The sequence below is a fragment of the Malaya genurostris genome, chromosome 3 (genome assembly GCF_030247185.1).
Source record: "Malaya genurostris strain Urasoe2022 chromosome 3, Malgen_1.1, whole genome shotgun sequence".
NCBI lineage: Eukaryota > Metazoa > Arthropoda > Insecta > Diptera > Culicidae > Malaya > Malaya genurostris.
In genome coordinates, this window is record NC_080572.1 from 235,380,542 (window position 1) to 235,393,912 (window position 13,371).

Below are 13,371 nucleotides of genomic sequence, written 5' to 3' on the forward strand. Positions count from 1 at the left end.
AGAGAATAAATGCCTCCATCAAAGCTTCATGTAGTTTCTGATACCTATGGAATCCAAAAGTCGAATTGGAAAGATCTTCTTACATAAATGTTCGGAAAAAAATATGTCTACCGATGGGTATTTGGGCTGATTGCGGTTAACCATAATTATTCTGTGTTACGTGAACAAAACTTTACAAATTAGATTACAAATACTTTCAACAATCACATGAATCGTTTATGCCGTTTTACCGCGAAACTTTTCGCAATTTCTACAATCCTGACGCAAGTCAAATGCGACTTATCAAAGTTAACTCATGTTACGGTTTTTTGGATGTGAGGCTAGGGCAAGGGACGGTTCCATATGCAAATTTGATTCACTTTATAAAATGAAGAGCAAGGTTTAAGTCGACAATAGAATATTGGTGATAATTTAAAAACGTTGATATATAGTTAATTGTGATTTTTGACTTGTCCGAGTCAAAAAGTTCCTGACTCTAGTACTAGACAATTTATTCTGTTTCATCGCAATTCTTTTTATAACTCTCGTTTTTAGTTAAATCACAGAAAACAAACATCCAGGCTAGTATAAATTCTTTTGAAAACCTGTTTTAATACTCAGAACTCAGGGAGAAAATAAAATTTGAGCGCGGATTTTGACTGACTATATCTCAGCTATTTTCGGACCGATTTCAAAACTTTGATCACTATTAGAATTCATTAGGAATAAAATGTTCTAAGGGTAATGGGTAATAAAGTTGTATATCGAAAGTTATCTTAAAAAGTTGTCTTACAAGGTTAACTTAAAAAGTCAGTCTTTCGAAAAAAAAAAAAGTGGTGGCTATATGAACGGCTGAAAGCAAAAATCGGACAAGTGCAACTTTGTTTGGAATGCAAAAACCGAATAAAAACATTGAGAGAAAAAACCGGACATGGATTTTGCAACGCAAGAATCGTTTAAAAACATCTTTTCTGCAAGAACCGGACAAAATAACGCTGTGGACGAAGCATGGTTTGCTTGTTTGTTAAAGGAAACTTGATCTATGCTGCGTTCCCACGTTTTTTTTTGTCCGGTTCTTGCAGAAAAGATGTTTTTAAAGGAATCTTGCATTGCAAAATCCATGTCCGGTTTTGCTCTCAATGTTTTTATCCGAATTTTGCTTTTTTAAAATACTTAAACGGGTTTTCCAAACTAAGTGGCACTTAACCGATTTTTGCTTTCCATATCTCAGTCATTAGTCGTCCGATTTTAAAATTTTCATAATCCTTAGACAAATACATCTCTTACATAATGATGTGAATGAAATGTTTTCCATTTGAAAATATCTAAAAAAAGTTTTTATCAGTTCAGAGCGATAACATATTTTTATATATCAATAGATTGAATTTGATACCAGCTATAACTTACAGAAGAAAATAATTTCAAATTTACAAATAATAATAATAATAATAATAATAATTAGAGCAAATTCAGCAGCTAAGAGCAAATTCAGCAGCTGCACGATTCATATGAGTGGTCTATAATATAACTGAAACTGAAACAAACGTATCCCCAGCAAGCCGTTTTAGTTTTATTTATTCGAACAGTTCTACTGTCAAATTTAAAACTGAAATACGCTGCCGTTCTATTTTTTCTATCTTTGAAACACGGATAAAATCAAGACCCTGCTAGGCCGCCATGTTTTCGTGACCATCATCTTTTCCGCAAAGACGAAAACAACGAAGAAGTGTATAAGTTCGTTGTTGCTAAATATCTTCGATATTTAGCTGTGAAAGTTGATTTTTTTATGTTTGATTATAAATGTGATATCGTTATGAAACGTGCGCTGCCAAATTGTAATACTGACTTTCACAATCAATGAAGTGTTGTATTTTACTTCATTTTGTTTACTTTGCTTTCACTGACTTGCTAGCTTTGATGGCCCCGAAGGACTGAGATGTTGGTTACGATCAGAGATGCCATTTATACAGATTTATCTGTATTATACAGATTTTTACATGCGCATACAGATTTAATACAGAGTACAGATTTCTTAAATTTAGCACAGATTTATACAGATTTCTCAAAAAGTATTAAGGAAAAAATTAAACTATCTATTAGTATTTGATTGCAATGACGAGATAAACGTTTAGGAATCAACGTACAAATCACTTTTTAAAATATATATTTTTTGTGCAGATATTTAATGAAGAACACTGAAATCCATTTATATTAAAATTTGTAACTAAATTGAACTTAAAAGTTAGACAAGTCTTGGCATCATGAAACATTATTGCCAGACTGACAGTTGTATTACCTAACTTGACGTTGCTTATTGGGTTTTGGAAATCCATCTCAACTTATGAAGTGAACAGTTTCAAATTAGACAAGTATATGGCACCATAATTCAATTGTTGTTGATAGGAAAAAACAATAAAATTTCGTCGATGAATATAATATAAGATATGAAATTTAATCAACCACTCTATAACCATAATCTATTGGAATAACACCTTTTAACATAATTGTATTGTAGAAATTTAATTTTATTAGCGAATACAGATAAATACAGATATTTTATACGAATCAATACAGATTTTCTATGAAAATATCTGGCATCTCTGGTTACGATAGCACTAGCTGGAGCGCCTTATTGTTGCCACCGGGCTGGATAAAATGCCTCTGGGGCTGCCAGACTATTTTGTTATAATTTCAAGATTTAAATTTTAAAACTGACATAAATTCTGCATCTAGAGCAAGCCGTTCTAGTTTTCAGAGATGTCAGGTAAAAAATTTGAAAATCTGCAGACTTGGTGGAAAAAGTAAATCCGAAAAATAATCTTCAGTCAGCAAGTATGTGGCAGCAGTTTCTCTATAAAGTATGATACGCAAAACTGACTTGGCGAGCGAAAAAAAAGGTCGCGAAAATTTCAAAAGTCTGTAATTTTGCCCAAAGTCTGCAAAACTCTCGATTTTCAAAAGTCTACACAACAAAAAATGTCTGCAGAACTATGTACGAAATCTGCAGATTTACAGACAAATCTGCAGATCTGGCTTCTCTGCTAGTTTCATTTATTCGACCAGTTCTTCTGTCAAATTTCAAACTGGTGTACGATGCTAGGACAGGACCAGACCTAAGACAAGACCTGACATCTGGGGGGGCTGTTTTTGTTCCAAAATGGACCAGTTTCTGATTGGCTGATTTTGATATTGCCACCTGCACATTGTGAAAGGAAAAAACTTTTGCAGGGTACGCGAGCAATGATGCCAAGTATACAGAAAATCAGAAAACAAATTTATTAAAATGTATAATTTTAACTCACCAATGAAAATGAAAATTTTCGGAGAATGTTTGACTTTTTTTCAGTCTCATTGGTAATAAATGTTTAAAGTGGCAGGACTGTGTAATTAAAATAGGCATCAAGCCGTTTTTCTTTTTAGTGAATTAAGTTACACAGATTTGTTAAATTAGTGTAAACTCGAAAGTGTGTTCAGTTTTACGAGAAGAATGAACTGTTGTGTTCTACACTTTGGTCGCATTAAGCATTTCTATCCAAACCTGACTTTTACCGGTTTCCAAAAGATCCGGTAATACGTCAACAATGGATTCGATTTTTCGTTCAACATGAGATATTTCGTGTTTTGTCATCAAAGCTCAATTAATTGTTTTTAAGCATTATTATATAATAAAGAAATGCATTCACCTAAACATGTTTTATGTTTATTTCAAATCAAAAACCTGAAGTCTAAAAATTTAAATGTAATATTTTTTTCCTAGCATAGTTATTAAAAAAAATCTGTAAATATGGCTACACTGTAGCCGATACGTTGGTATTTATTCCACAGGGCGAAAATGACGAGAAGGATGATTCGGAAGGAAGAATAAGAAGCCAGTTGTCAAGTCTTGTCTTAGGACCAGACAACTGGCTTCTTTTTCCAGAAAAATATTTCTCTTCTTAGTCCGGTTGCTCCCTGCTGTAAATAATAAATGCCTCGCGATTTTTGCAGTTTTATCAACTAAAGTATTCAACATATTCTATTTGAGAAAAATAATAACATACAGAAGTATCCAAAGATTCGGTGCTATTGTCAACCAACATAATCGATATTCTCGTCCATATCTAGGACAGGACCAGACAACTGGCTTCTTTTTCCAGAAAAATATTTCTCTTCTTATTCCGGTTGCTCCCTGCTGTAAATAATAAATGCCTCGGGATCACTGTTGCCAGTAGAGATAATTATTCATTCTTAAAACTTTCTCCCCTTATAACATGCAATTATTTATCATTTGAAAACACTTAGACAAATGTTATATCGGTCAAAAATATAGCTCTGGATTCATTTTGATCAGATGTTTGTTTTGAAGAAAACGTTTAGTTGAAACAGCTTAATAAAATTTTTCTAAAGCACTCAATTTTGGGTAATTAATTTTTGCAGCTTTATTAACTAAAGTATTCAACATATTCTATTTGAGCAAAATAATAACATACAATAGTATCCAAAGATTCGGTGCTATTCTCAACCAACATAATCAATATTCTCGTCCATATCACACTTCGTGATTTCAGGCTTTCTCTTTGTATCATCCAGTGATTGTTAAATGTACTCGTATACTTTCCACATTGACAGGACTTAAAAACAAATTGAACTTAAATCCTATTGAAATTAATAAATTTGAAAAGATGATCCGAAAAATAAAATATTCAATATCAAACTATATTGTTACCGACGATACTGACAAACCTTTTTTCTACCACCCTGCAGCTGGTCGAGCTGGTCCGAAACTAGTGGAAGTGGATTAACAATTGTCAGGTCCTGTCCTAGGTACAATCACAGACTAACAGACATGACAGTATGAGTTAATTCTTATAAAAATCATTTTTAGTGATGCACTAGTTCCACCTATATTGTACTGCGCGAACTATTTACTATCGGTACACCCCTTGTGTTACGTAAAAGTTTTTTTACTAGTTGGTTTCCCCTCGTTTCTCAACACCGATCAGCTGCTTGCGGGGTTGCCAGATTTCATCATAATATTTGATAATGAATCGTCACAATAAATTATTGGATTACGTTGATAATATATTTAACTTTTTTAGCGATGTTGGAAGGTAAACATGTATTTTACTCAACGTTGTTCATCTAGACTATTTTTGATTGTGTTGGTAATTTTCACCCGAAATTAAGTGACGGCAGACCAGAAGAAAGTAAATATTGTAACAAAACGGGTTCGATTTTGTATTGCGTTGTAGGATGAGAAGTAGGCACAATTCAGTATATAGTTTTGGCAATATGTAATTAATCTGTATCCTGCATAAAATTCGCATGGAGGTATACAAATCAATACAGTACAGGTAATTCTGTATGAATGGCAACTTGGTTGGTAAATGAAAAAAATAAACACAGTCAAGATGACAGACAGGATGTATTTGATAGGGTAACGTGGCGCCATCATGACATGTGCGAGTACTGTCCCAACTAAAGGAATATTCGAAATGACCGTTTATATGGTTAAAGAATCTAATTTGAGTGTCCTGTCTGTTAGTCTGTGGTACAATGCCGTTATATTTTTTGTAAAACACTGCTGGGGCTGCTAGTTTTTCTTGTTATAAAATTCAGATTTCAAATTTGTAACTGACATAAATAATGCATCTAAAACTAGAACACTACTGAATGTGCCTTTAGATAATAAAAACGAATTTTGACAAAAAAATGTGTGTTTCTATTAAACGATACGAACTTTTCAGCCGAACTGTTATTTCTTGAAAAGATAAGTAAAATAAAAAAAACTCTTACAAAAGTCTTCTTATTTCCAGGTAGATGCGTTGAGGAGCACTGGAAATAATTGTCTTTACCCGTGATGTTTTCTTATGAGGTTTGTTTTGCTTTTTTGTATACTGCATTAAAATGGACACCAATAGAACACCTCCTTTCCCCAACCTTAGCTTTTGTGATATTTATTTCATATAATAATAAAGAAAAATCCTTTCTACGTTCGATTACTGATGGCTCGGCAGTTCATTATTCGATCATAATCGCTTTTGCCGAGCTAACAGCAAAATTGCTGCTGACAAGTTCGGCACTAATTGACAGTTAGCAAATTTGGTATTGCCGTGATTCTCAGTAATTATTATTTTGCCCAGATGATAACCGATCTCTCGACTGTGCAAATCTGCCGAGATTCAGCAATAAAATTTAAGTGTTTTTAAAACAGAATATAACCCACTGGTTTTAGCTCGTTCCTAAATCTTCAATTACGAAAACACATCCCTTGAAATTGACTTTTGACAATAAAAATGACCTTACTCTTCTCAATATACGGAACCGGTTCAATTGAAAAATTCAAATATAGTCGCGTGACCTTTTGATGTCACAATTTTAAATGCTTATAATTAAGGCATTTGTTGATGGATTTAAATAATTTTACTACCAATCGATCCGGAAACATTGAACTTAACCATATGAAACAACGTCGTTCAAGTATTTCAATAGTATTATATTGAAAACTCGGTTTGAATTGACTTATGTTATTGTTATCGTATTCAATTAAAAATGTTAGATTACAGATTTCAATCAAAATTTGGACCACCCTAAAGACCTTTCACATGAAAAAATGCGCCAGTTAATTGCAAATAACTTTTGTGAAGACATCAAGAACCGTTTCGGACCACTGTTCACTGGACTTTAAACTAAAAGTAATTATAACTATGCTGTAAAGATTTTCTTTATTGAAAGCTATTTATGATATGATTAACATTAGAATTACTAAATACCTAAAAGTCTTAGTACAAATAAAATCTATTCTAAAAACTTTGCACGCACTGCAACAGTAAATCGCGCAATTTTAACCGCAAGCTTTGCTTTCCACCACACACAATACTGGTACTCTTTTCGCAAACTTTCACCATCGTATCCTCGCTTGGCAAGTGCAGCGTAATTTCATCTACCCCACCCTGTTCCACCTTGATATCGGTGATACCGTCCTGGGCTAGCTTTTTCAGAAACAGATTTACGTCCAAGGTACCCCATTCGTATTTTACGTTGCGATACCGGCTCTGCGATGGCGGCTGCAAATGAGGCACTTTTGCATTTTTTTGCTCATCCAGCTCCTCTGCCGTAGGCTCCAGTAGATGCAGATCGTGAATATTGTCTTTTACTCGTAAGACCCCAGTCAGTGTGGAAATTGTGACACCCGGTTGGACCTCGTGGGGAACCAATGTGCGAGCGATTTGCGGAGCAAGATAAATACGCGCACGTTTTCGTTTGAACGGAAGTTTGATAACCTCTCCGCGTTTGAATTTTATTATCATTTTGTCAGAAACCTGATCAATGATCAGGTCTTGTTTATTCGGAGCAATTGGTGGCGGCTGAGTGTAATTATCGGGGATAACCAACACTCCAGGTTTGAGTTCTTTGATCAGTTTGTTTGCTTGCTGAAAATTCAACGAAGTCTCGATGGGACAATAAACCGTTTTAATGGCTAGCGGTTGATAAGGAGCCAAGGCTTGTATGTACGGAAAATCTGGCTCGGTGAAAATGATCGTATGTTGAGGATTGGATCCCCACAGCTCTACGAAATGAACAGCATCACCGAACCGAAGACTGGGATGACCACAGAATACAACGCAGGGTTGCCGGAACTCGGTACTGAAACCCTCAGAATAAATGTGTTTGAATTGTTTCAACTTGGCGTTCTTCACCAAACTGGCATGTGGAAATGGTTCGTCTGGTATGTACACTTTGTTCTGCTTCGAAGTAGATAACCATTCCGCCAAGATGTTGGAATAGGCTAGGGAACTATCAGCTACTGGAGAAATAAAAAACATTGGAATCTGCGAAAACCCTTGGTTATCCAAACTGGACGACAAACACTCAAACAAATCATAAACTACACCAGAGGGATAGCATGGAATCAATACCGATCCACCATTTCTCAAGGTCATGACCACATTCATGCATAACTCTCCAAGCATACCATCCGGATTGACGTGTGGAGCCTGCGTCAATCCTGTCATTATAACGACATCCGAATACTTCAAAGCAGTTTGATTGATTGGTCGTGGATGCGTAGTTAAAGTTGATGATCCGCTAATGTAGGCGATTTTCTCTTGTCCCGATACAATAATCCAATTACTTGATCCTAAACAGAAACCCGAACTTACTGGGGTCACCTGGAGAGCTCCGAAAATATCAAGTTTTTGATCGTATCCGGTCATTTGAACCCTCGCAAGACTTTTGTTAACGGCATCCATACTGAACAAATGACGCCAGTTTTTGGGCTTGTAAACATCATTCAGCGGTTGTGGTAACAAGTGCTGTATATCTTTCCACATACGGGCAACGGTTTCCTTCGGTGATGCTTCAATATATTCGACAAGTTCCTCAAGAAAGAATCTGTAAATCAAGACTGTGTAGTAGTAGTGACCAGAAATGACAATTGCCGATAACGTACCTTCCAATCTGAAGTGTCGGCTCTGTTGCATAAACTGTTCCACTAAACCCGGTTCCCTCGGTAATAAACGGAAGGGCCATCATATTGGTGTAGTTTGAAATCAGAATTATATCGATTTCTGAAAAATTCAGAATTTTGTCCAATGGAGGAACGAATTCTGGGGCTGAGTTAACAAAAGCCCATCCACAACATTCTTTAATTTCCTAGAAATAAAAAAAAATGTTGCATTGCCTTTCGAATTTGTTTAATAGTTGATACATACGCCGTCATCCAACTGGATGTCAGGATCGCGACAGTTCCAATTCGGCATCATGCTAAACTTAGCACTCTGTACCAGCGGCAATGGTAGGAAGTTGAGAACAGAACTCATTGACAGACCGCAATCGAGCATTATAAGAAGATCCTTGAAACTCAACACATAACATGGTTTTGCAGGATCCCCGCTAAGCGCATACTGTAAATAATTATTTTCTAACGAGTTGCTCATATTGATCGATAAGATAAAATAGTTACCAGTTTCATTGTCGTCGTGAAAGCGGTTTACTGCAAAAATATTTGGAAAAATTGAGATAATACTCGAATTATTAAGCTTTAAAACTGTGAGTGAAGCCGGTCCGGCTAAGCGTAAAAACGTAAATAAACAAGCAAACAAGTAACCGAACTTTGACGTTTCTTTAACTTGTTCACAGCGGTACATCGCTTCGTTAATACCACAGGTTTAAATTGAACAGATGCGCAACAAAACGCAATTGAATTTATTTATGTTGTCATCGTTAGCACATAAATTTCAGTAGAATCATAAAATCTCGGTCAATTTCTCAAAAGGGCGTATAAGCAAGTAACAGTTTCTCTTTAATCACTCTCTCTTTCGATTATTGTGATGCGATCAAAAAGATTTTCTTTGATATCACTATTCTGTTTGAAAGTCGAAAGTTTCGGGTATCATTTCATGCAAAGAGTTGAGTGATAAACGTGGAAACCGCTTAGTAATTGATAGAAGAGAAAGTAAACAAAGAGAAATTGTCACTTGCTTATACACCCTTTTGAAAAATCAACCGAGAATTATTCAGGGATCTTAAATTATTTTATTTTTTGTATAACTTATAATTAATTTAATGTGGAACACATTTTTGTTTTCTATGTAGGCGTGCAAACTAGAAACTCAAGAAAAATACACGTAGAAATGTGGTCAGGTTTTGAACAATTACAGCTCAGTCAATTTTATATAAATTATTAATATTATGTCACCATTTGACTGGAAATATTTCTACGTATTGATTTGAATGTTCATAGCCATGTATTTTTTTATTGTATATCATTGAAATATTGATTAATAGCTAGCAGTGTCCTATTTTGTCTGCAAAAAATCTTCGCCATACCGGATTTCCCTGCCATAGACGACGCTTTTGAAGGAGTGAGCGATATATCAAAGGGAAAGCATCGCTCTGATTGGTCAATCGATGCAAAAGCGAACCTGTTGGAAGCACGCGAATCTATAAATAGAAGCAAAGTTATAGCTAACGTTTCAGTCCTACGCGTAGCTTGCTAGAGGTAGGTTGTTGCTAGACAGGAAGACAAAAAGTGCCATAAAACAATTTGAAGCTTTAATTGGTATGCTCTGATCTTGTGTCATGCAAGTTCGGATGAAATTCCATGTTATGCCGTTTCGCCTGAGAAATTGACAACTACCGCAGGGTAAATTTGGAGTGCATAAGATTAACTTCCAATTTATATAAGATGAACTCGATTGATAATGAGAAAAAGTTTATCGCTTCAACCGAAATCGCAGAATGGTAGTAATGGTAGAGAAACGCTATAAAAATAACTTCTTGCATACAAAACTTGAACACAAGATTGGCGAAAAGAAGCTTAAATATCGATATCCGTATCGCTAGAGTGTACAAACATATAATTGCATATATTTGGGCTATTAATGTAATTTCGTCGGCTACAAAACAAATACGAATCACGACAAATAGAGTCTATATTCTGGGTTCGCGTGTTCGGTTTTGGTTCCTAATAAAGATCAATCTAAGCAGTATCTCGGGCATTTGCGAATTCAAGTGTGACGATTGATTGAAGAATTTGATTGTAAATCATTAGAAATTTTGGTTGCCTTGTTCCACATCAACGGCTCGAGCAACCCCATGAGGCTGATCCTTGTAGTTTTTGATTAATATTTGTAAACCAACATTCATCATGCGTATTGGAAGAAAATATGTTTTGATGTTAAAATAATAGCTCCTTCCTTCCAAAGATCCCCAATAAAATTACCCAAAAAACAGTAATAGTAGAATAGCGAAATAATGAGCGTAAAAATCACAGGTGCCAGGTTGCAGATTTGCATGTAAATTTGCCCATTTCTTATGTAAGCAGACTCTGACATTTAACAGATCGGCTGAAAAGTTCGTATCGTTTCTATGAGAGGGCGCCACTAGAATTAAATCCATACCATTTTCAGTTAGTACCAACCTTCAAAAGATATGTGTATAAATTTGACAGCTGTCTGATTATTAGTTTGTGAGATATTGCATTTTGAGTGAAGCTCTTTTTGTTATTGTGAAAAAAATGGAAAAAAAGGAATTTCGTGTGTTGATGAAACACTACTTTTTGATAAAAAAAATGCGGCCGATACCAAAAAATGGCTTGATGAGTGTTATCCAGACTCTGCACCGGGCGAAGAAACAATTCGTAAGTGGTTTGCAAAATTTCGTATTGGTCATATGAGCACCGAAGACGATGAACGCAGTGGACGTCCAAAAGAGGCTGTTACCGATGAAAACGTGAAAAAAATCCACAAAATGATTTTCAATGACCGTAAAGTGAAGTTGATCGTGATAGCTGACACCCTAAAGATATCAAAGGAACGTGTTGGACATATTATTCACGAATATTTGGATATGAGAAAGCTTTGTGCAAAATGGGTGCCGCGTGAGCTCACAATCGATCAAAAACAACAACGAATTGATGATTCTGAGCAGTGTTTGGAGCTGTAATGTCGAAATAAAACCGATTTTTTTCGTCGATATATAACAATGGACGAAACATGGCTCCATCACTTCACTCCGGAGTCCAATCGACAGTCAGCTGAGTGGACTGCACGCGATGAACCGAACCCAAAGCGTGGAAAGACTCAACAATCGGCCGGTAAGGTTATGGCGTCTGTATTTTGGGATTCGCATGGTATAATTTTCATCGACTACCTTGAAAAGGGAGAAACCATCAACAGTGACTATTATTGAAGAAGAAAAAAGTTTTGTTTCATCAAGACAATGCACCGTGTCACAAGTCGATGAAAACCATGCTGAAATTGAACGAAATGGGCTTCGAATTGCTCCCTCATCCACCGTATTCTCCAAATTTGGCCCCCAGTGACTTTTTCCTGTTCTCAGACCTCAAGAGAATGCTCGCTGGTAAAAAATGTAGAAGCAATGAAGAAGTAATCGCTGAAACTGAGGCCTATTTTGAGGCAGAGGACAAATCGTACTACAAAAATGGTATCGAAAAGTTGGAAGATCGCTATAATCGCTGTATCGCCTCTGATGGCAATTATGTTGAATAATAAAAACGAATTTTGGCAAAAAAATGTGTGTTTCTACTAAACGATACGAACTTTTCAGCCGAACTGTTAACACTTGCATGCTTTGGAGGATTTCTAGTATGCAGACTTGAACATTTTACCTGCCCTCTTAGAAAAAAACGTTCAACGGTGGTCCTTCATTGGTCCAATACGTTGGATCATTGGTCCAATGAAAGTCCAATCAATCGGAAGGCCAACACGGGACCTTTGCTTGCCATTTTGAAACAGACGGTTGAACCGAATGCCATTTTTTTCGTTCAACAAACCCGGCAGACAAAGGTCCATTGTTGAGCCATTTTTACCTTTTTTTTATATATATAAATATAATGTCCGAATGTCATATACCAATCGATTCAGCTCGACGAACTGAGCAAATGTCTGTGTGTGTGTGTGTATGTGTATGTATGTGTGTGTGTCTGTATGTGTGTTGTCAACTAAGAGGTCGAGATCTCAGAGATGGCTGGACCGATTTTGATCAAACTAGTCGCAAATGAAAGGTCTCCCCGTCACCCAGAACGCTATTGAATGGTTTTGAGATCGGATGTTTACTTTTTGAGTTATACGAAGTTTTATGTCAAAATTTTCAGTTTTTTGACAGAATCTGTCACATTTCACCTTGAAAACAGAATATGTTTCCAGACTTAGATTTCGCTCGGTAATACCTATCCAACAAGCCATAGATTGTTAAAATCCGTCCATTTTTAACGGAGATATCGATATTTTTGTGTAAGCCTTATTCCAGTAGAAGGAATTTTGAGCGCTGTATGAAAAAGCAATGCTTGGGAGCAACGTGAAACACGATTTTCTATACTGTTACATATAATTGTTTCTAAGTACCAAAAAGACTGTGTACAGCATCCTTTTTTATGACAATTTGCCTCGGACCAATTTTAGCACGGTTCGTTTTTGGCAACATAATCTTTCGAATATGGCACATGTAAACCAGATGATACCAGCATTATTGAGTTGGAAGTAATTCCATAATTATATTGATTTAAACTATTTACAGCAATAAATGCTGGAAGAACATGACTTCCATATACCATGTTGCCCCACGACTCGCTCAGTGGGTGGTTGAGGAGGGGTTATTCACACTACTACTGTTCAACGTTCGGTGCTAGCATATACTCACCACGTGTATTCTTTTGCTAACGGGAACATTAGGAAAACGAAACATTCACTGTAGGTAATGGTCAAGGTGGACTACCAATAGGCGCAAATGCTACTTTACCAAATGCTCAAAAGCGAAATTCGGGAATCTTTCTTTGAGGTGAGCACTCGAAGGCGAGGGCTGGAGGCCCCTTTCGAGCCTGGAAACCGATGCAAACTAGTGTGTAACGACACTAATAATGACTACCCTTTCAAACTAAACTGACACAGA

At 36.0% G+C, this 13,371-nt stretch overlaps 1 protein-coding gene across 1 annotated transcript; it reads right to left on the reverse strand.

The window, feature by feature from the left end:
* Positions 1–6,673: 6,673 nt before the first annotated feature.
* On the reverse strand, positions 6,674–9,376 carry LOC131437144 (integrator complex subunit 9). Its single transcript, XM_058606309.1, has 4 exons — positions 8,924–9,376; positions 8,673–8,864; positions 8,411–8,613; positions 6,674–8,352 (listed from the first exon to the last, which is right to left on the reverse strand). Exons 1-4 carry the CDS (start codon positions 8,930–8,932, stop codon positions 6,762–6,764), a joined length of 1,995 nt encoding a protein of 664 aa, XP_058462292.1. The 5' UTR covers positions 8,933–9,376; the 3' UTR covers positions 6,674–6,761.
* Positions 9,377–13,371: the final 3,995 nt, after the last annotated feature.

What these genes read in the sequence shown, in the direction of transcription:
- LOC131437144 (XM_058606309.1), bottom strand. An exon ending in ACATCCAGTTGGATGACGGC is followed by an intron (nt 8,614 to 8,672) that starts GTATGTATCAAC and finishes TTTTATTTCTAG; the next exon opens with GAAATTAAAGAATGTTGTGG. An exon ending in CCGACACTTCAGATTGGAAG is followed by an intron (nt 8,353 to 8,410) that starts GTACGTTATCGG and finishes CTTGATTTACAG; the next exon opens with ATTCTTTCTTGAGGAACTTG.